Genomic DNA, 23,884 nt, shown 5'->3' with positions numbered 1-23,884 from the left:
CCGGAAATAAATCTGTCACAGTAAACGTAGTTATAGCATATCGTTGCTGTCGGGCAGAAACCGCTCATCTCCATAACTTACTTAGGGTAAAAGGAATAGCCTACTTCATCCCACTACAGAGTCACTCAAAAGTAGCAGATCCACATGCTCAAAACGCAGCGTGAAGCGATGCGTTTTGAGCTTGTAGATCTACTAATTTCACTGCTTTTGAATTTGACTTCGGTCCATTATATCTCCCCTTTAATAACACTAATTGGTATTGTGTTTGATATCATTTTTTATCACCTTTACAATGAGGTACAGCTTGTATGCACAGGGCATTCGTGGAATGAGCAACACAGCCAAATGTGTGGGTAGCGCCCCCAAAGAATGTGTCAAAATGGCATGTTACTGTCCTGTATTGTTCTAGATTGGTATTTACTTTTGTTGCTTGGTGCATTGAATGATTGCACTCTCCCACACTAATAAGGAAAAGAAAAAACAACACATATTGGCCGACACTCTGTGTCAGGGAAGCCCACAACGAGAGTGACGAGAATGCCAGCAGAACATTATTGCAGGCCATTCTGTCGATTTCTTGGGGGGCGCTACTCACACGTTTAGCTGTGGTGCTCATTCCAAAAATACCCGATGATTACAAGCTATACCTCGTAACGGTCAACGATAAAAATGATATAAAACACAATACCAATTGGTATTATTAAAGGGGAGATACAGTATAATGGACCGAAGTTATGTTTCCTACATTTTTGTGCATAGTTTATGAGGTTCCCACCTGACAGAGACGATATAGCAGTGGTTGTGTTTACCTGTCGAGCCACGCCAGGAGGCTCTTGGCAGCTCCGATGAGCTCCACCACCGAGGTCAGGAAGTCGTTGGGGGGCTTGTGGGACGTGCTGCCGTCGTACGAGGGGCTCTTCCTGCGGTCCGACGTGGACATGTGGAGGCTGTTGGTGGCGGCCCTCATCCTCACCACCAGGTTCTTCAGGTTGTCCGTCTCCACCCCGTAGTTCTGGAATGAAAAAAAGGTGAATGGCGTTAATTTAACCTCGATTTGTGTTGGACTTCTAGGGCAGGGGTCTTCAACGTTTTCAGGCCTAGGAACCCTTAGCTAAGAGAGAGATGAAGCAGGGACCCCCACTACATATTGTATAAAATTGTGTTGCAGAAGAAAGATTTTCATAGATTTCTAAGGCAGCTTAGACTTGTTTGACTTGCATTGTCATCATGTTGGAGTAAGGTGTATTTTCAGACACTTAACCAGTTGAACCATCAAATACTGCTCTTCTTTGACAAAAATAGACGATCTGCAAGCTTACAACGCCTTGCGTTGCGAGGCGTTGTAAGCTTGTAGATTTGCTATTTTTGGGTAATGTTCCACTCAGAATAAGGATGCTAGGGTTCAAGTGGTTAATGTAAAAAACATGATCCTATCACACAAAGATTTGGCGGCCCCCCTGTAGTATCTCTGAGGACCCCCTAGGGGTCCCGGACCCCCTGTTGAAGACCCCTGTTCTAGTTTATCGTGTTGATCTCATTTCCCTCAGGATTAGGCACAAATATGGGAATGAATTCATTCTGCTACTCTACCACTAGCCTCGGAAACCCAGACATTTATTTTACTCTGCCACCAAAATGTGGAATGTCCGCGTGTATCTAATCTGCATCTAGCATGAGGCAAGACCCGCATTCAGAGTGAACATTTTTAACTCAATTCTTTGCTTCTGGGGGTCCCCGGAACAAAATATTTTGATACGAGGGTCCGCGGCCAAATACATATCATTTTGGGTGTCCTTGACATGACAAAGTTTCAGAACCGCAATAGACCGATTCTACAAATGTCTTCAAAATCCTAACAGTTTTCTGAAAAACCTATGTTGCTACATCAGTGGTTCTCAAACTTTGCCAAGTCAAGGATCCCAAAAAAGATTTGTATTTGGCCGCGGACCCCCTTCTTTCAAAACTGCCATGAAAGAGCAAAACCCCTTTTACTGCTCCTAGTATTGATGATCTCTTGTATAGTATTATGTCTTTATGTCTTGATGAATTGAATATACAGGACCGCATTGGAAACCAGCCCTCAGGGCTTTTTGTGTTATGCTTCCAGCGTTACTGATCAATCAATGTGAGGAAAGAGAAAAGAGATGGGTGCGCTGCGGGGGAATACACAACAAGAGAAACCTAAAAATCATGATGAGAAGAGCAAGTCTGTACAAGTGTTTGTACAGTAAGATCATCCCAACATCCTCGGGCAGGTTGTTCCAGAGTCTATGTTTAGTCTTCAACGGCCAGAGGGGCTGTCATAAGGGCCAGGGGAGCTTAGTCTGATCTTCAGAAAGAGGAAAACGCACCCAAACAATGAATTAAGAAGACAGACATCACATGATTACATTTAATTAACTCTCTCACGCACGTGCTCAACGTTTGCTTCACGCTGATGATTTTTCTTCATTGCTACATCAACCACTTTCAACCTGGTGTCCCCATTTTGGGCATGTCAATATAAGCAAATAATAATAATCTACAAGATCTACAAGCTGCGAGCTTGCAGATCTGCTATTTTTGAAAAATCGTGAAAGCCTTTGAATAATTATGTTGACCCGATTCTATAAATGTCGAATGTTTCTACGTCAGTGGTTCTCAAAACTTTTCATGTCAAGGACCCCTAGAATTATATGTATTTGGCCGCAGACCCCCATCTCGATGTATGTACCAGGGACCTCCCAAGAAGCAAATATTCACAAACGTTCACTTTAAAAAAGATATATTCAAAGAAGAAGAAAGAAATCGTGCCAGGCATTTGCAAAAAATTGTACAAGCTGATGTACAAGCTCGCAGTGAGCTTGTATATCTGCTATTTTTTTAATAGCTAAAGCATAAAATAGCGGTTAAAGTGGTTCACGTCTAACCCGACACAGACGCGTCCCAGGTCTTACAGCAGGGGTCTTCAACGTTTTCAGGCCAAGGACCCCTTAGTTGAGAGAGAGATGAAGCAGGGACCCCCACAATCTTCTCATAGATTCCATATAGTTTCATTGTTTGACAGCATGATCATCAGTGTATTTTGGATTCATGTCAATTTGTGTTTTCAGACATTTAACCACTTGAACGGTCAATACTTAATAAACTTGACCTTTGACTCTGTACTTCGTCTGCTACACGAAAGCTCTTTGCCGTAGTCAGTAGTCAATATAAAAATCAAACCTTGGTTCGAAGTGGAGCCGTGAAATTGAGCACTTCCAGATCTATGTTTTTGATTCTATGTGTTCCCCCCTGTGTGTGTGTGTGTGTGTGCGTGTGTGTGCCTGGCCTGAAAACAGCGCCCCTCCCTTAACATGTGTGGTCATAAAAGGTACTGTTCGAACTCAACGAGACAGTTCTCACTGGTGAGACAGGACACACATTGCCACTCAGAGGGAGACCATGGGCTCCGCCCACGGCTCCAAAAAAGGAGAAAAAAAGTTTCTATCACTCAAAGACTGGAGGACCCCTGTAGTAGCTCTGAAAACCCCTGTCTTACAGGTTTAAATGGTACGTGAACACCTTGACTCACCTTGAGTCAGAGCTGTCAAACATCCGCCAAGACCGCTATCACTCAATAATAATAATGCTAGTCCTAGTTGTGTGAGAGTTTTACAACGCTGCTGCGGTCTCATTCTGAAGGGGGTAACGTGTTGTTTCCTGCACCGTGAATGGATGTAATCACTGTTAACATGGTTTGACAAGACATGATTTAAGTGTGCCGTGTTTGTCTTGTCTGTCTGTCTGTCTGTCTGTCTGTCTGTCTGTCTGTCTGTCTGTCTGTCTGTCTGTCTGTCTGTCTGTCTGTCTGTCTGTCTGTCCGTCCGTCTGTCTCTGAGGGGAGATTCCCCTCTCTGCTGTTCATGAAGTCTTGCACTGGTGTGAAGACGGCATGAACTGTGCACGTGACGCACAGGGCGTGCACGTGACGCCTATGAACGGGAGCAAAGTTTGCATTCTTGTGCCTGTGTGATTTCCTGCTGGAGCGCCCCTCTATTTTATAGGTTTTTAGCGCGCAAGCACACGCGTACACACACAGTGAGTCTTTAAAATGTACTTAACTCTCCTACTGCCAGATTATTTATTTATTTATTGGGTCTGGTGCCATCAAAAAGCGGCTTACCTTTGCGACGTTATAGTAGATAGATAGACACATTTCTTTTTTCTTTTTTTTCCTTTTTTTTCTTGTGCAATAGTGCACTTTGGTCTGCCAGGCAGCAGAGGGCGGCATCATGCGAGAATGAATGTGAATGTGCCTGTTATGTGTTGCCGTAGATTCAGACCAGTCACTGGCTACAGAGCTCCGGGCCAGAGGAAATCAACAAGGAAGTGAAATTGTCTCCGTTGATGTAACGCATAATGGATTTTTTACACCATCACCGCGGAAAATGTGTTTACAGTACACGGCCGCGCGACCCCTCATCAGCTTACAGTCATCAGACGAACGAACGAACGAGCGCCGCATTGGCATCGAGGTTCTGTAAAAAATGGGGCGAACGTTAACGTTCAAAGCGTGGGGAGAGTTAATAGCAGAAGGTCTATCCAGTTTTTGCTAAATGTTAAATTATTGGTCTAGTGTTCATTCATTTTGCTGAAAGTTTGCCTATAAATAATATGATAGGCTACTTGGAACAAGGATGCTAGCTGTCACTTGGTTCACGCCCCCAAAAGACTCGTGCTAGGGTCCATAACGTTGTTGTGTCGGGCAGAAACGCATATGTATCTCCATATTTAACCTTTTGTGCTTTTCGCTGCTATGTTTGAATAATGTGAATCCTGAACAATGACAGTTTTGGACATATGAGGTTTCCACCCAGCAGAGACGATAATGCTCAAAAGCAGCAAGGATCCGTGCAGGCAAGCTGTGAAGAGATGTAATGTAGTACAGTGTTTCTCAAACTTACAAATGTCAAGGTCTCTCCTTAACTCTGACAGTGTACAAATGGAACCAAATGGATTTGGTTCCATTTGGTTTGGTTCCATTTGGTTTGTCAAGAGTTACAGACTTGTATGGGTCAATTTAGACCCCCCCTAAAGGAACCCACAGAGTCCCTGGAATCCACTTTGAGAACCACTGCTGTAGTAAACTCACAGGGCTGTCCGTACGGTCTCCTTTCTTTCGTCGGAAAGGTCCGGTTCAACTACAAAATGACGTCACTCGCAACTTCTGAAAAGCATTACCCCGAATTTGAGTTCAGAAAGCTGCACGTTCGGACTCTACGACTTTTTTAAAGGGACTACACCATGATTTTCCATTTTTCCTATTTTTATGTATTTGTTGGTGTCCCACCAGCACGTTCTATCCTCACAAAGTCCTATTTCTGACCATTGAGTCTTTCTCAGTTTATGGGCAGATCTATGTAAGCAGGTCTCAGAACGGGCTGTCTGATTTTAGGTCCCTTTTGTGACATCTCCAATAGAATCATAGACGCATTACCGCTACAGGTATTTTGTGTATACAGTAGTATTACTCCTATCTAAAGGGTGTTCTTAGACAGAAAGGAAATGGGGAGAGAGATAGGAAGTGACACACAGCAAAGGTTGTCGGGATCGGGACTCGAACCTGCGACATGCTGTCAGGCATCAGAGCCTATGGGATATGCGCCTGGACCAGTAGGCCAGCAGGGGCACCAGGCTTTTTATTTTTATTTTCATCAACCTCATCACCCTTGTACCAAACAGCAGCTTGTTGGATTTTCATATCTCTTCCAAAAACACACTTTTTCTAACACTTGTGTTTACTGTATATTGGTGCTGTCATACACATGTTTACATTGGGAAATGTTTGTTTAACATTGGTGTAAAACATACCTACATTTTCCTTTACGACGGGGCATAAGCATACGCCTTCAGAAATATACATGAAAGTCATTTACGTTACATACAACAATCCCGGAATACACCTTTAAGCTGAACTCTGTCACAGTCGAGGTTCACGACTTCACGTACACTGTAATGTTCTCATCAAACATAACAATTACCCTGTCAGTCATAATTTCAACGTGTCTGTTCTGTCACGCACGCACGCACGCACGCACACACACAGGCTCATTATTCACTGTGTTAGGAGGAATGTGCGGAATACAGTGATAGTTTAAAGGTGCAGAGAGGAAGTGTTAAACTTTCTTCACTCCTGTCATGGCAGAGCTGTGACGCACAGCTGCCAGCAACCGCTTACTGTATCCAATAAACTGGTTATTCATGGTTATTGTTCCTGGTCCTCAACGGTACGTGAAGAAAATGAACGCATGGATTAAAGCAAAAAATAATAAAGCTCACGACCTAATTGTGAAACAGTATGACAACTAGTGCCGTTTCCTAAACATTTACCATTAATAACATGTCAAAATGATGATGATGATTGTTCTTGCTGTTCTACAAACTGAAGATTGAGGCTAAGGTCTTACATTTACTTACTGTATATGAAAACTCAGAGAGACTATATGGGGTTTTATGAAAGAATCTGAACATAATTTCATTCAATCATCATTAATTTGGCTATTTTTGTGAATCCCCCGAACCGAACAGAAATAAACCTGGCTCTAAAAGTGGAGTATGCATCGGCCCTAACACATACCCTGTAGATAAGAACAGTGGTTCTCATACTTTCTCACGTGAAGGACCCACAAATTGATGTGCATTTGGGCGCGGACATCCATCTGAAAAATTGAAATTACTCAGAACGTTTCGATACTTTTAAGATTACAAAATATATATATATATAGCAGATATTAACACATTCCCCGCCATTTAACAATACCTTCGTACTCTATGGTGCCTCTGGTCTCCATAGACTTCCATGTAATTCATAGTGCACGGATCATGCACACCCATGCCTAGATAATGCACCACGTGTGTCCACATTGCTCACAGCTTTCAAACAAAAAAATCCGAATGGAAATCCGTTCAGGCATTCATGAGATACAAGCCATTATGTTTTCCTAAAATGTAAACAAAGATGGCTGCCATGTTTGATAGATGGGGTTGCTATGGGGGTTAAACATGCAATTTCACGATTTCTATCATGCCTACTACATTTTTTGGGGTCCAAAAAAAAATTGTTTTTTTTTTTTTTTTTTTTTTTTTTCCCAAAATGGCGGAAATTCTCGGGACTATCGGGCCTGGCAGGGAAAGACATTGAAATAATCTCGGGACTATCGGGCCTGGCATGCAATTTAAGCTGGCAGCAGCGAGTCACAGTGACGTGTTGTGAACTTGTAGCCTACATCTGCTATTTTTGTATGGCCAACGTATGGATAAAGTGGTTAAAATGATTGTGCTCTGATTAACTACTTTTTCTGGGGACAACCTGGAACCCCCCAATCATCTCCCTCCCCAAGGACCCCCACTTTAAAAACCACTGGGCTAATGCGTAACCAATACTCTGAGATTATAGTGACAGTGTTGCCGATCTACAATGTAACAATGTGTTGCACGGCACCGCGACACATTGTTGTGCGATGGAGTTTCAATTAAGCTTTTAGTACTTTGGTAATCACACAACTATAGCAGCTTCACACACCGGTCTCCAGATGTCCACAGGGACGTGCTCCCACACCGCCCGCTAAGCTAAAAAGCTGAGGAAAGTCTGTGTTTCCAATCAAGTGCACTTCATCTCAATACAATTTAAAGCCAAATGTTCATTCTTTCAATGGAGTTTTTTTATAAGCTGATCTGGAATCAAGATGGTAGAAGGGGCAGTTGGTTTTGTGTATTTTCGTGTAGGTCTGTTTGTTCTCAACCTTTTCATAATATAATCATATTTTAACTGGGGGACCCCAGTTAAACGCCAGTTGAGGCGTTACGTTTTGTATAACACAAATAGCTGCTAGATCTACATGCTCACAACACCTCGAGGCGCTGTGAGCATAGGTCGGCTATTTTCACAATTTCTGCCTCTAATATTTGACAATTTGGCCAATGTTTAATTTGTCATTTTAGAGGTATTAAAAAGTCCTTAAATTGTCACTTTAGAAATGTGCAGATACCCTCTCTACACTGGTTTGTTTACTGTTGAGTGAGAACACAATGTTTCACATTAAGTTAATCATCCGGGGACCCCCCAAAATAATGCGGGGACCCCCCTGGGGGTCCCGACCAACAGGTTAAGAACCACTGCTCTAGGAGAGTAACTATATACTGTAGGATTTAGTGTCCTCGGAGATAAAGAATGGGGCTGTCACAACACAGGGTTTCCTACCCCTCTCTCCAAGGGGTTTCACTGTATCAGCTGACATGGCTGTAACAGCTCTGTTGGCTTCCTGTCCACTTCCGAAGTGATTTTAAGATTTTAATGTTTTTAAAATTCGAACGGGGCTGGCTCCCCCGTCGCTTGCAGAGCTCGTTTTCCAACTCCCTCTCCACCCAGAGCTCTAAGGTCGGCCGACCAGCTGCTGTTGCTGGAGGGAGGTGCCAACGACCAGGCTACCACGCCTTTGCAGCGAGCCTTAGCTACGTAGCTACTTTAAGTAGCTACTACGCCGCCACATAACATAGCTACGTAGCTAAGGCTCATTCAACAGCACGAAAATGTCAAGAAACCACGCTGAAACCTTTGACCTGTAGAATGATGTGACCAATAGGCGTCTCAAGGGGGGCATATGTTTAGAATTGTCCTTTAAGGGTATATCCACTGTACATTTCACCCTGGGACAGTAAATCACATTCACATGAAGGATGTCAACTGTGGTCATATGATCTTTCCATTTTATTCTACGGTTGTTTGAGACCGTGCAGAGAACCACCATTGGGCCGCTGGGAACCGTGGAGAGAAATACAGAGGTGTCGGCTTCCGGGATGGATTCTGCAGAAACCATCAACGGTTATGGAAGCCCCATCTTAGATTAAATTGAAATGTTCTTCCTTTGTGCCCCTGGACAGCCGTTTCTTCCAGCTTGATAGCTTCTGGCCGGTTGGCGGGAACAGGACTGTTAATGTTTCTCCTAACTGTCAGGCAGTCAATCATCGTCTTACGATTCTGCATGTCACTGTATGTTTAACTGTCAATCACATGAATGTTTTAGGAGTGGGACGATAAGCGATATTGTCATATATCGAGATAAACACTCACGATAATCGTATTGTGGAGATTTTATTTATCGCGATATCGGGGGGATCAATTCACCTTTTATTTGCCGAGCTGCATATCCGGTACCACTTAAACCCTCTATAATTGGTAAAATGTACTTATATACGTACTTGATATAGTCTTTTTTTCACTCTCTATCAAATGTCTTTGCCCAAAAATAAACGATCTACAAGCTCACAACGCGTGTGACAAAATGCCTCAAAAGTGAACTTATATACAGTAAGTAAATCTACATTCACTTTCCACCACTGCTCGAAACCCATTAGATTTCTGCCCGGGACCCAAACCCCAAGTGGAAATAGCCAATCTACAAGCTCACCACACGTTGTGATGCGACCCATAAAAACTGGTCCGTGACCCACAAATGGGTCCCGACCCAGTGTTTGGGAAAACACTGGTTTAAACAGTTCCTTGTGTTGCTGGGGGGGGGGCAGGGGGACCACCTGGAACCCCCTCGAGGACACCTGGGGTCCCCATGCAGACCCCACTTTGAGAACCACTAGTTCATCATCAACAGGAACTTTGACCCCATAAGAGCAAGTGTGTGTGAGAGGGAAGGGGGAGAGGGGTTGGGTGTTGGGGGGGGGGGGGGGGACTGGCTTCACTCAGTAGCAGTGACCTTGCATCAGTTAAAACTAATTGAATGGAGGGGCCTCACTTCCTCCCGCGGGGCCCGAGGGTTGAGGAGGCCTCGCTTCTAATAAGGAAAAGCCCTGACGGACGAAACTCATTTAGTTGAGCTGCCTCGGTCCTTAAGGTGTTAAGAAGAACATGCACGAGGTTGAGTGTGGTGGATTACGTTCACATTCTTCTGGTTCAACGTTGCCGTCGCCTCGCAGCTTTTACCAGACGTAACAAAGTGGGTGAAATGCAGTTTGAACTTTTAAGAAGAGCCAAGGATTAGAGAATTAGTAAAGGAAGAAAGGAACAAGGAAATAAACTGGTCAAATTTGTCAAATATGATATAGTACTAGGGATGGGACGATATGAGAATTTCATATCACGATTATTGTGACAAAAGAAATGCATGACAGAGGACGATGACAGAGGACGATATGCATGACAGAGGACGATATCACGATGAATTTAAATATAAATCTCCACGATACGATTATCGCAAGTGTTTATCACGATAAACGATAATATCGCTTATCGTCCCATCCCTATATAGTACAAGCAATGTTGAATAAAGTGTGCACTTGACTTATTCCTGTAGGCTCCTAGATGGTGCATAGGGCCACAATCACACCCCACCATCGGTGTCTGTTTTGGGCAGTTTTCTTCAGCTGAGCCCACGATTCCGGTTGTCTTTGCCTCACTCTCGACTGATGAAAAGAAGTGCACGCTGCATGGAAAAAATTACTTCTCCACTTCAATCCATTGAGGGCTCAATAGTTATACTCAGTCCACTACTTTTTCCCCCACTACAACAAATCTCTTAGCCATCGTGTAGCTTGTAGATCCACTATTTCTGACAAATATTCACCCAAGAACGGGGATTCATGTGGATGTGGTTAAAAATAGCGATAAAACAGCAATATAAAAACAGCAATCAATTCGGAAACCTGCTTATGTTGCATAACTGCAGAACAACGCGCACAGACACACTCGGCACGTGCGTAAACACATTATGATAAACATGCGTGCGCTTACACACCAAAGTGATCGCACATTTTTTAGAACAAGAAACAACAAAGTTCCAGCCCTGGGAGGGTTTTATTAAACATAACAACCCACACTGGGAGAGAGGAACGCAGGCCCAAATTTATGAAGCCCCGTCGTAAGGGCCGGGGGAAACGACTCGGGGCCTCGCCTCACTGCCAGGATCCCATGGTTCCAGGGGTGAGAAGAGACAGGAAATCTGGGCCCAATTACCGTGACGGTAAGAGAGAGATGATACAGGCCATAGGACGTATAGCACGGTATGGTACATTTATGCTATGACAACCAGATCTATCAAAGTGCTGAGACGTAGATCCTCATGCACCCTCCTGGTGCTCATGGATTCCATGTGTCGGAAAATATTCCCATGGAGAACATCCCTGTTTTCGTTCAAAAGCAGTGAGAACGACATGAAGAGATGTGCAGCGGGCAGGGGCTGCAGCGGTCCTTTTTGTGTGTGATGATGGGCGGCAGTGGCTCAGGAGGTATAATAGCGGCCGCCTTGGAATGCGAAGGTTCCAGGTTTGATTCCCCGCTCCTCCTGGCTAGTGGCTAAGTGTCAGAACTTCTCGGAAGTGTCCTTGAGCAAGACACTGAACCATCGGTGTGAGAATGGGTGAATCGTGAAGTACAAGAGCGCCGGCAGGAGAGAAAAGTTCGGGGGACATAATAGGGCCTTTTCCACCGGCAAAGAAACGGTTCTGGTTCTTTCTCCCGCCTATGGGATGAACCAGAGGTGAGCTTTTCCACCGGGAACCGGAGTTGGTTCCGAACCGTAAAAGTTGGTTCAGAACGGGAACCACAAAACAATCAAACAAATCAACGATTTGTTGTGTATTATCCTAGCTTGTTGGGCACCTGGTTGATCGAGTTACGAAGCCACTACCGCCAGCAACAATGGTCATTGCTGGACAGGCAAGCAATACAGCCAATACACAACATCGTTCCCGAGTAGGCCGGTCCCCGACTAGACGCTCGGCCGCCAGACAGATACAGAGATCTCCATATATGGGCATAAAATGGACGAAGACAGACATATACAGATATCTCCATATATATAGACGCTTGGCCGCCCAGCTTCCAGTCATTACAATTATATTATAATAAAAAATAAAAAAAATAAAAGACATTCCCCCAAAATTGATTATTTTCTTCAAATCAATATATTTATATGTATTTCAATTAACCATTTCACCCATAGACTGTAGGTTTCACTCCTAGGTGAAACAGTGTTTTTTTTTTTTTTTACATCACGAAGACATGATGCATAGAAGTCAAAGACATGATGCATAGAAGTCAAAGACATGATGCATAGATAGAAGTCAAAGACATGATGCATAGAAGTGGTTGCACAACATTCCATGCAGGGTTGGTGTGGCCAGTGGTCTGCAACGCAGCCAGACAGTGTTTAAACGTACAGCCGCCCCGGGGATAAACAGTCAACTCCACTTTGTTGTGGGCCCATAAATAATGAAAAGAAACGGAAAGGAGGGGCTGACAGTCAGAGAACGTGAGCTGTAGAAAGCGAACGTAATGTCGGGGGAGACCGAAAGGAGGTGGGGGGTTTCGGCTCAATCTGAACACCCCGGTCCCAACTGTCTTTAAGTTGTACAATCAATTATTAACACAACAGTATAAAAGGTAAGGGCTTAGGCATCAAAAGATACTCACGAGCGTGGGACTCACTTTGGGGCTTGTGGCAAAGTAGCTGCCCTCAATCCAGACATCACATATACAGGCCTAACACTCCCTTTACCCCAACCCTAAGCTATACAGACAGACGTGATGGGAGCTGGTTGCTAACCACAGACCAAAACACTCACATGTGTGCTTGCTGCCAACAGGGATCCTAGAAAACCCCTCTGTGGCCTTCAGGCCTTGATGAGATGGCAGCAGTCAGTGCTTAAATTACGTCTATTAAGGTCAACAAGATGTACTGGTCCGACCCAGAAGATAATATTTGACCTCCTAGCAGGTTTTTCACATGAGCACAGCCAGATAGATGATAAACAACCTGTGGCCGTTGGGGTCATTTCTTCCTCAACAGAAACCATCCTACCATAGTAATGTAACACGTTTTAAAAGAGCGTTAAAGATTTCACAAAGAGAAATGCTGACACCGATCAAAATGCCGACGGCCCCACAATCTGGCTCTTTATGACACAGGAAGTGATAAAACTCCAAAATCAATCCCATCTGCTGGAAAACCTGGTTCTCTTTCACTTGGAGCCCCTCTCTCGTCCCTTCATCCAAGCTCTTTTCCCTTGCTCCCCGAAGAAGACTTTTGACAATTGTTTACATACAATGTTTGACAATGCTTCTGGGAGCTCTGATGCACCGACGTTACGTCCATTGCGTATTTTAATGTCCGTTACACTCTCAGAGCTTACATCAAAATAGAATGCAAATATTATGCAGCGGTAAAGGGACGTAATCTCAAAAACAACCAATTTTTTTTGTACCTGACAAAATACTTCCAAAATGTCAAGGATGTTCACAATTACAACACCAGAGGCCGCTCCACAGATCATGTCCAACCCAGATTTGGCACAAAAAAAAAGAATCAAATGTGTTCTCCTGCAATGCCCCTAAAATGTGAATTTTAGGAGCCTAAAGGAATGTAAATTCCTACCTTCCTTTAAAACGGCACTGAAAAGCCACTTAGAGGAGGCTGCTACTCGAAACTCTGTAAATGAAAACAAAGCCTATCTTACTTCTCCCCTGACCTTTCTATTGTAAATACCATTTATTTTGCATTGTCTATCCTTACCTCACCTGACCTTTCTATTGTAAATACCATTTTGTATTTATTTTGCATTGTGTTTTTTCTGATGATATCTTCTGCATAGTACTGTGTTCTATTTGTCTGTCATTCAATGTTATCCGAGTTTAAAAAAAAGCATCTCAATTGAAACAAGCCATAGGCTTTCTTGGGCGTTTTAGTTGACCTCGTACCAGTGGACTGTGCCGTCACAAAACTGTACCTTTTCCTATGCAAACTTCAAATATTTCTTTCTTTTATCTTTTTCACTTCTCTGTAACTTTGTAAATAACCTGGCTTATACTGCTGTGCTGCCTCTGGGCAACTAATTTTCCCCCTTGGGATAATAAAGGTATCTATCTATCTATCTAAATTCTTCAATCAATCAATCAGTGTTCAAACCCCAGGCCCTCCATCCCGTATATCCTCTCTGTTCCTTTGATACTGACGTCCTCAGGGGGAGAGAGACGATGGATGGATGGTTCTGCCCTGCTGCTTCCTTTAACTGCCGGACCAGAAACTACAGTCTCGCCCTTCTTACAAACAATGAGGGCTTGGTTCACCGAGAGAGAGAGAGAGAGAGAGAGAGAGAGAGAGAGAGAGAGAGAGAGAGAGAGAGAGAGAGAACCTGTGCTTTGTTCAAAGACTTCACAGGAGAACCTGTTCATCTCCAATGATCAACTTCTTAAACCTATATACTTCATTGACCGGAGTCCACCAGAGGTCTATTGTTTACCTGGTATCCCTAGTCTATTTGAGGCACAGCATTGTTCTCTCTGCTGCACTCTACCTATGTGACTGCTTACCTTGTTGTTTGTTGACTAGCGTCTAGAGTTCACACCACGGTTACTCTGCTCAGTCCAATCTCACACTTATAGCATCTGCTCAATGCCTAAATTATGAACTAAATCAGGGGTCTTCGACGTTTTCAGGCCAAGGACCCCTTAGCTGAGAAAGAGATGAAGCAGGGACCCCCACTACACAACGTAGAAAATTGTGTTGTAGATTTAAAATGTTCATGGATTTCTTATACAACAGCACTATCATCGGTTGAATACCTCTTTTCCCTCTAAACCAAAACTCTATGCAAAAAATAGCCGTTCTACAAGCTTGTAGATCTGCTATTCTTTGGCTAATGTTCCACTAAGAATAGGGATGTTCAAGTGATTAATGTGAAAAACATGATCCTATCACACAAAGATTTGGCAGCCCCCCTGTAGTAACTCTGAGGACCCCCCCTAGGGGTCCCGGACCCCCTGTGTAAGACCTTTGAACTAAATTACTTTGTCCCACTCCTTTTTTCCCTCTACAGCAATTCTTGTAGCCAAAAGATAGCCCGGCGCAAACCACATAGGCTCTGATGCCTGACAGCGTGTTGTGGGTTTGAGTCACGATCCCGACGACCCATGCTGTGTGTCACACACAGTGAGGGTACTCACCAGGGCACAGAGCAGGGTACAGTGAGGGTACAGTGAGGGTACTAACCAGGGCACAGAGCAGGGTACAGTGAGGGTACAGTGAGGGTACTAACCAGGGCACAGAGCAGGGTACAGTGAGGGTACAGTGAGGGTACTCACCAGGGCACAGAGCAGGGTACAGTGAGGGTACAGTGAGGGTACTCACCAGGGCACAGAGCAGGGTACAGCGAGGGTACAGTGAGGGTACTAACCAGGGCACAGAGCAGGGTACAGTGAGGGTACAGTGAGGGTACTAACCAGGGCACAGAGCAGGGTACAGTGAGGGTACAGTGAGGGTACTCACCAGGGCACAGAGCAGGGTACAGTGAGGGTACTAACCAGGGCACAGAGCAGGGTACTGTGAGGGTACTAACCAGGGCACAGAGCAGGGTACAGTGAGGGTACAGTGAGGGTACTAACCAGGGCACAGAGCAGGGTACAGTGAGGGTACAGTGAGGGTACTAACCAGGGCACAGAGCAGGGTACAGTGAGGGTACTAACCAGGGCACAGAGCAGGGTACAGTGAGGGTACCAACCAGGGCACAGAGCAGGGTACAGTGAGGGTACTAACCAGGGCACAGAGCAGGGTACAGTGAGGGTACTCACCAGGGCACAGAGCAGGGTACAGTGAGGGTACAGTGAGGGTACTAACCAGGGCACAGAGCAGTAGGGCTGTAATCTAGCCCTGTTTTAGGGATTCGAACTTCGGGGGGATTTTCCGAACGAACCATCGAACCTTAGATGGTTCGTTCAATTGAATATAAACCGAACGTTCGGACAATCGAACCATCGAACGTACTGTACCTTTAACCAGCTAAAACAGTGTAGGAAATGTTTTAAATGCGCTGTTTTAACCATTGAAAACGCGTGGATGCGTGGCCGCATTAACACGTAGGCTAACACTTGGAAAATCCAACCCAATCGGAGAAAATGTTGCGCAGTTTGTTGACCAACAGGCTCAATGTATGGCGGAGTTGCACAGATGATGATTAGACTTGGTGACAGCGTCGGAGCGCGTCGCGTTCGGGCTGAACTGGTCTCGATGTAACAAGACTAACAACCCCAGAAATCGCATTATAGTAAGATCCTTTAGGGGGTTGCAATAAAATCCATCTTTGCTCATGCTTAGGAGAAAGGCTGTTTAATATTTGGGTGCATGGATGGGTGTTCGCTGTTCAGAGCACACACGTCTGTCTATGCCCAGCTCGGCTGCTCTCACTCTACTGTCATCAAGCGTGTGTCAGCGAGGTTCACACAGCGTGGTTCGCGGCCCCAAACAGGAGCGTAATTGGAGCGAAGCACGGTCCTTGATCGCTCCAAGCTGTTCTGGTGCATTTTATAACTACTATAACGGTCACCATTAGTAACTGTTAGTGTTTACCGGTAGGCCTAACTTATTTCGTATTTGGCTATCTCTACTACTGTGATATTCTGAATAGGCCTATCACATTCTGATAATTATTTTTCGTTTAAAAAAAAAAAAAAAACCTGAACCCATTAATTTCGAACTTCGATTGCCAACGTAACGAACGAACGTTCGAATCCCCGAAGGTTCGCTTGCAGCCCTACAGAGCAGGGTACAGTGAGGGTACCAACCAGGGCACAGAGCAGGGTACAGTGAGGGTACTAACCAGGGCACAGAGCAGGGTACAGTGAGGGTACTCACCAGGGCACAGAGCAGGGTACAGTGAGGGTACAGTGAGGGTACTCACCAGGGCACAGAGCAGGTCCACGGCCTCCAGCACCAGCTCTTGGTGTCCGATGCGCGCCACGCCCAGCTCCTCCAGGTCCTGGTGGGAGATCTTCAGCAGCTGCTCTCCGCTGATCTTCTCCCGCTCGAAGTTGGTCACGTACTGCTGGAGGCTGTCGTCCAGACCTGGGAGAGGAACGGGGAAGAAGCAACAACAGGGGATCCATTAAGTTTTAATACTGGCGAAGACATTTTTTTTGTTAAGTTAACTTTGTTATTCAGCAGGGAAATGTCTCATCTATTATTGGATTTTGCACAGAGAGGAAATACAGAAGACCAAGTCCCATTGGAAAATGTAATCCTGTGTCTATCATCCTTTTGGCAAGCATTTGTGTTTTGTGCGTGCGTGCGTGCGTGCGTGCGTGCGTGCGCGCGCGTGCGTCTCTGCGTGTGTCTGCTGCGTGTGTGTGTGCAGGCGCTTGTGCACGCAAGTACAGTTCAGATAGAGAACAGGTGTGACCACTATCTTTGCTAAATAAACATACCATAAACAGAGGGCCGGTTAAAACGGTTAAACAATTGCTGGCTGGTATTATTAATTTGTGCGGGTGTCTGTGTGTGAGTGTGTGTGCGTGTGAGTGTGTGTATGTGTCGGGGGGGGGGGGGTGTCCCTTTGCTGCTATTTGTGGCTCCAACATCTGATGAACTGTGTTTGGCTCGCGTTACGATCTGCTGTGCCTAGGCGCCCATTCAAGGGTGGACTACACACTGATGTCTAAAGCCTAATTTGTACTTGGTTTAGCTTTGGAGTCTCGCACCCAAAATAGCTCACACAACACATGCAGATCAGATCAAATCAAATTACATTATTATTATTATGTATTATTCAATCCCCAATTATTGTTTCCGCATACACTTTTATTGCGACCGTCAAGTCGCAGTTACTATGAAAAGCTCCATCAGCTGTCTGTCAGTCAGTCAGTCTGTCAGTCAGTCTGTCTGTCCGTCCATCACATCACACTTTTGCCCTAGTCATATCTCTGCCACCGTTGGCCATATCTGAATGCCAAACTTTGCACACACACACAGCGATTCTTTTAGGCAAATTATGGTAAATGGTGCTTTTCCAGTATAAGTAAGCCTTGCCGAGACATGTGGCCCATAGGGCATGAGCCTATCTCCTGTTTCTGTAGTGTGAGGCAGCTTGATGTACAAGTACACCTCGCGGCATGAGGTGTTGTGTGCTTGTAGATCGTCTGTTTTCACTAGTTTAGTTTATTTTTCAAATGATAAATAAAAAAATTAACACTTTTGGACATACAAGGTTTGCAGAAGACAATTGGGGGTTCAGTGTCTTGCTCAAGGACACTTCAACTCTAACTCTGGGGGAGCCCGGAATCGAACTGTGAACCTTCCGGTTCCCAAGCAGGCCATGCCATAAGGATAAGACTACATTACATAGTCTGGAAGTACAATTGCAATATGACCGCGTTTTCACATAGCCAAACATTGGATATTTTGAAATCCATCTTATACTGTATGAACACGGGCACTGATCTTAGTATGGCGGCAGTTTCGGTGATCGAAAACTTTCGGCAAGCTTCCTAAGTCCTTTTTCCGGCATGTGTGGTACTGGTTAGTTCGTCGTTAGGCCAATCAGCCAAACCAACCAATTTACATCAGTGACTGACCCAGCCAGTCAACCAGTGACATGTGTTTGTGTTTTAAGGCTAAAATGTATGTACATCCAATTAGCTCAGCTTGGTGCAGGCCAGGGTTGATGCTGCAGTTAAGGGCTTTGCACACAGGCGCGATACAATGGTTTTCAACCATTGCGTTTTTTCCCTTTGCTGCATGATTAAAACACATTGGATTTGGTGTGCAAGGCTCTGCGGAATCCACACTGCGGATCCGAAAAGGAGTCATAAAAGGAGTCAATGAGTTTTTACCGACAAGACGCACGAATCGAACTGAAAACAAAAAAAACGCACTGCCGCAGCCACCTGCCGCATGGCAAATTGGAGCCGGTGTGCATGAGGTCATAGAGAATCACTGTTTTCTTTTAAAAAATTAAATTGTCTGTTTTTTCTGTGCGAAAAAAAAAACACGTCTGCAAACAATGTGTCTCTCAGTGGACCCTCAAGTAGTGTTGTGACAACAGGGTGAAGAACGGGCCTTTGTGTTTGTGTGTGTGTGTGTGTGTGTGTGTGTGTGTGTGTGTGCGTGCGTGCGTGCGTGCGTGCGTGCGTGCGTGCGTGCGTGCGTGCGTGCGTGCGTGCGTGGCGGTGGGAGTAAACGGCATCTCTCTCCGTCAAAGAGGGCACAGTGAGGGGCAGCTGCAGCTATATGGACCCATGCCCTGAATCTCTGAAAGACTTGTCAGCTGCAATACCACCCCCCCCCCCCCTCCTTCCAACAATACCACACAGGCAAGTGCATGCACACACACATCCAGACACACACACAGACACACACACACGGATGAAACAGGGGCTGGCAGCCCTTGGCAGGCTCTCTGGATCCATTTCCCCAGCGGCAGCCAAGGTTGGAAGAAGAGTCTTTTACTTTGTCACATTCTTTCTAGTCGTGGGTGGCGTCTGAATGAAGACCAGACACAGATAGATATCTATCCATCTATATCCATATAGTATTCATTACAACATATAGTTTTGAGTGTCCGTGTCCACCTGCCCAGTCTGGGTGTGTTCTAAGGTCAGCGAGCCCATATCTTTGTGAATGGCACCTCATCAAGCCTTCATGGAATCGTGCTTGCAATGCATGATGAAACTTTGTCTGTGTGCGTGCGTGCGTGCGCATACGTGCGTGCGTGGGTGAATCATGCTAGTAAAAGGCTCCCAGCAGGAGATTGAATTGCAGACACCAGAGCAGACTATTAATCGGTGTGCCCTGTAGAAAGAATAGGGTCTTCATGTCTGTGTCTCTCTCTGTCCCTCTCTCGCTCTCTCTCTCTCTCACACACACACACACACACACACACACACACACGCACGTAAAAAAACCCTCTCCTGTAGCAGACCATTAACATGTGTTAATTGCATGGAATTCCACTCATAGCGACCCCCTCCAGAACCCTGAGAAATGCGAGAATGCCAGGCCGAGACGTACGTGAGCTCAAGGCATCTCCGGCCGAATCCAACGTGAACATTCTAACGTGACTCCTTAACCATTAGTCTTCACACAAGTCAAGTCCACTTAGGCTCCAGGGGGATTTTTTTCCCTCGTTTCTTTGGCATGACAATTCCCAGACTAGACTTGACACAATTTTAAAGCTTACCCTCCTTGATTAGAATCAATTCCAGCAGAACGCAGGGGAATTCACTTTTAAAGTGCGTTAAGAGGGGGGATTCTGTGTTGGCCTGGTACCAGACCAACACAAACACAGCGCTGCTACAGCCTGTGTACCGGCCAGGGATGTGCAGAGAATGTTAGAGAGGCAGGGGCTGACATTTCTTAAAAGGGCCTTTTGGTGAATGCGTTGTGAGCTTGGAGGTCGGCTATTTTCTGTGCTTCTTACACTGAACTAAGCATCAAGTCAATTCTGGAGATGTGGCGTAACGGCATGGATTTCTACACAAAGAGGGCAATTCTTTCAACATAAGATGCTGCATTCAAGTTCAGGAGAGTTTGGACAAGGCAATTCTCTTAAATGCCGCCTTGGTATGGCATGGAAAGAGGGCGTTTGCACGTCTTTCACCGTAGTGAAAACTGCATATTCATGGTCTGGAGAGGGCACTTTTTACAGACGGGTAAAAGGGCAGGGGCTCAAGCCCCCTTTTATATCTGTGTGCACGTGCCTGGTACCGGCGGGCCAGAACGGGCCCGTCGCTTAGTTAATGGGATTAGATGGAAACAAAAGGAGTTGGATCCAAAGAGAGGTGAAGTCCGCGCCATCCTGCGGCGCTAAGAAGGCATTTCCTGTGGAACGGAGCCCAAAGCTCCCAAGTCCCGAATCATTGTGGACCAGGAAAAAGAAAGAATGGGGCACAAGGGAAACTGGAGGTTCGGGTTACAACAACGGGACTTGCTGAGGGGTAAATTGTGTTTTGTTTTTTTGTTTTTTCTCCCTTTGTTGTAGACTGGATCCTGGGCAGAGGTTCTGGGAAGAGAGGATTTAAGGAAAGAAGGAAGGAAGGAGTCTTTTTCCAATAGATGAATGGAGGACCAATCCCCTTCTTACTTTCATTCAGTGTCTCTTAATGCTTGAGTTCACTCACCACCTCGACTCTGGAATTCCAGGGTTCTAAATGATCTGCATCGGCATTTAATTGGTACATTTTTGAAATGTGTGAGAGACAGAGAGACTGTCAGCTCTGTGTGTGTGTGTGTGTGTGTGTGTGTGTGTGTGTGTGTGTGTGTGTGTGTGTGTGTGTGTGTGTGTGTGTGTGTGTGTGTGTGTGTGTGTGTGTGTGTGTGTGTGTGAGTGAGTGAGTGAGTGAGTGAGTGAGTGAGTGAGTGAGAGAGAGAGAGAGAGAATGTATGAGGATCTGAGCCAGATACCCATTACGTTCTTTTCAGCTTTTGGGGAGATTGATAAATGTATTAATTCAAATAAAATGTTTATCTTTATACTCTTACCTGCACTTAAACTATGTTTCATAATGTCTGCAGGCCAAAAATAATCCATATATTATGAACACAACACCACCTCCAAAACCGCCGTAAGTTGCAACCCATAACTTACACAGCACTGGCTGCTAGGCAACCCAGCCTGGTTGAGATATGCACTCCGTGGAGCACCCCTTTCGATAGTTCTCACTGCTGTTGCTACTACAGTACTAACTACACCTGCACCCATCCAACACACATCAATAAATGCTCGTTTTATCTTATCTTTAGGTCTTTAGCAGTCTTATCGTCTTACAAAGTGCAAGATTGGAGTGAATGTCGTGAACTCTGTCAAACAACAGGGCTAATGGCAGTGGTGGAAAAACTACTCACATATTTTATACTTATAAGTAAAAGTATCAATATGCTGTACTGCAATATAGAAATAATCAGTAATCTGTAAAGTAATAGTCCGGAATTCAAACTTGAGTAAAATTATTAAAGTGGTGGCATCAAAATGTACTTAAAGTACTACAAGTAAAACTACAAAATGTCTGAAAATAGCAGACATGTTGTGAGCTTGTAGATCTGTTTTCAAATATCTTCAATATTTGGGTCCAAGGTGTAGTGGAGTAGAAGTAAAAGTATTGGAAATTGGAAATACTCAAGGAAAGTACAAATACCTCAACATTTTACTTAAGTACAGTACTTAAGTAAATGTACTTAGTTACCCCTCTGGTGAATGGTCAGGTAAATTGAGGGCAAACAAGGAAAACAAAGAAGGGTCACTAAGTAACTAGGATACCAGGTAAACAAACATCAAACCTAGCATCTTTCTAAACAGCATGTTATCTAAATCACATTCTTAGCATTACGTGGACAAACATTTATCTAGGCCTAAACCGGTGGTAGTCAAAGTGGGTCCTGGGGGTCCCCAGCTAAAATATGTAATAGGAACCAAATAGACCAAATTAATTATTACCAGTAAGACTCCCTGATTGGGAGATAAGCGACCGTCACTTGGCATACACAAAATTTAGAAGGCAATCGTAGTCAATCAGGAGGGAATATGGGAAATGGGACAGATCCGTGTTGATGACACGATACTGTGTACCGCTTAGCGTGATTTTAGGCTGAAATCTGTAGCAGCAGTGTCCAAAAATTTGTTTTGCAAAAATCTGCCTGATGGTGGCACCATGTGAGAAATCAGGGCTGGAGGTTGTGATTTACCATCCAAGGGGTCTGAGATTATTATAATTTTTTATTCATTGGATTTCTTAGATTTGTTTGTTTGTTTGTTTTAAAATGTATATTGTATGTTTATTTTATTATATAAAAAAAAACTTTTGAAATATACCGGTACATATTTTTTTAAATGCAGGAAAAGAAAATGGGAATTTTACTCGAGTCGTGATTCGTGACCCATAAGAAATTGGTCCATGACCCACAAATGGGTCCCTACCCACTGTTTGGGAAACTAATGATTGGGGGAATGTGTCCTCCAGTCAAAATCACACTCCTGTGGCAATCCGTGCCCCCCGTCACCCTACCAACGCACACAGACTAGACCACGCATCACTGTCACCTCCTCGACGGCACGCAGGCCTATAAAACAACACTATGGGCTCATGAAAGATTTACTGGGTCGAGATCAATGGTGGTCGGGTGTATTTACTGAACTATCAATTTCCACTAAAGGGAACACAAAATCACAGAAGGAGACTGCACTGAACGTCACGTCAGTGTGAAGTGTGTGCATGTGTGACTGTGTGTGACAGTGCGTGACTGTGTGCGTGACTGTGTGCGTGTGCGTGTGCGTGTGTGTGGACTCGAGACAGAGGGGCGTCGGTAGACTGGACTGTGTGTGAAGGCATTCTAAAAGGCCAACAACGACGGGATGAAACGCTTTGCAAGAGCTTTATGGTCTCTGTTAAGCACTTAGCAAATACACTCCGACCTCGACGCCGGGGTGTGACTGTGTAGCACGACAACAATGTCAAACACAATGCTGAGGCCGCTGACTACCTTAACAAACATACCGTACTCTACAAAATATTGACAACAATGGTGTGTGTGTGTGTGTGTGTGTGTGTGTGTGTGTGTGTGTGTGTGTGTGTGTGCGTGTGCATGTGTTTTTTTTCCTATCATTTTTATCCCACGATTTTGTAACCCATTTTCACCAAGTGCCAATTGCCTATGTAATCCTGGGCTCTGCTCTCCCTCTGCCGCGCCTGGAGAGACAACGGACTGACCTCATGCTTCCTTCTATGCATGAGGAGTCCAGGTTGCTTCTTTTCACCTGACAGGGGGGGATTTCCCCGGTTTGGACGTAACGTGTGGAAGGAACACGTTATTCCAACCAGTTCCTTTCGCCTCCATCAGGCGCCCCGGCTGGCCAGGGGGAGGCATTATAGAGACCAGATTACTGCATTTCTGTGAGGGTATCAACCCTAGGAGACACGGGGAGAACATGCAAACTCCACACACACAGAAAGGCCCTATCGCCAACCCCACCTAGGGTGTGGGCGCTGATGACATGTGTGTATGTTTGTCTGTGCACGTGCGCACATATGTCTTCAAGCTGATCCAATTGACTAAAACGCAACGCGATAGCCCCACATATGGTAGGAGAACAGGAC

General features: G+C 45.0%; 1 protein-coding gene across 1 annotated transcript in view; it reads right to left on the bottom strand.

The window, feature by feature from the left end:
• Nucleotides 1–23,884, bottom strand: part of LOC308305678 (connector enhancer of kinase suppressor of ras 3-like) — a gene marked incomplete at its 5' end in the record, with an annotated part of 128,172 nt that overhangs the window by 73,545 nt on the left and 30,743 nt on the right. The window contains 2 exons of the mRNA XM_080750516.1: nt 810–1,012; nt 16,702–16,865. Of these exons, the coding sequence (XP_080606642.1) occupies nt 810–1,012; nt 16,702–16,865 (367 nt within the window). The remainder of the gene's footprint in view (nt 1–809; nt 1,013–16,701; nt 16,866–23,884) is intronic.

The sequence above is a fragment of the Nannobrachium achirus genome, assembly GCF_963921795.1.
Source record: "Nannobrachium achirus genome assembly, chromosome: 20".
NCBI lineage: Eukaryota > Metazoa > Chordata > Actinopteri > Myctophiformes > Myctophidae > Nannobrachium > Nannobrachium achirus.
This window is presented reverse-complemented; position numbering and strand designations above follow the sequence as displayed.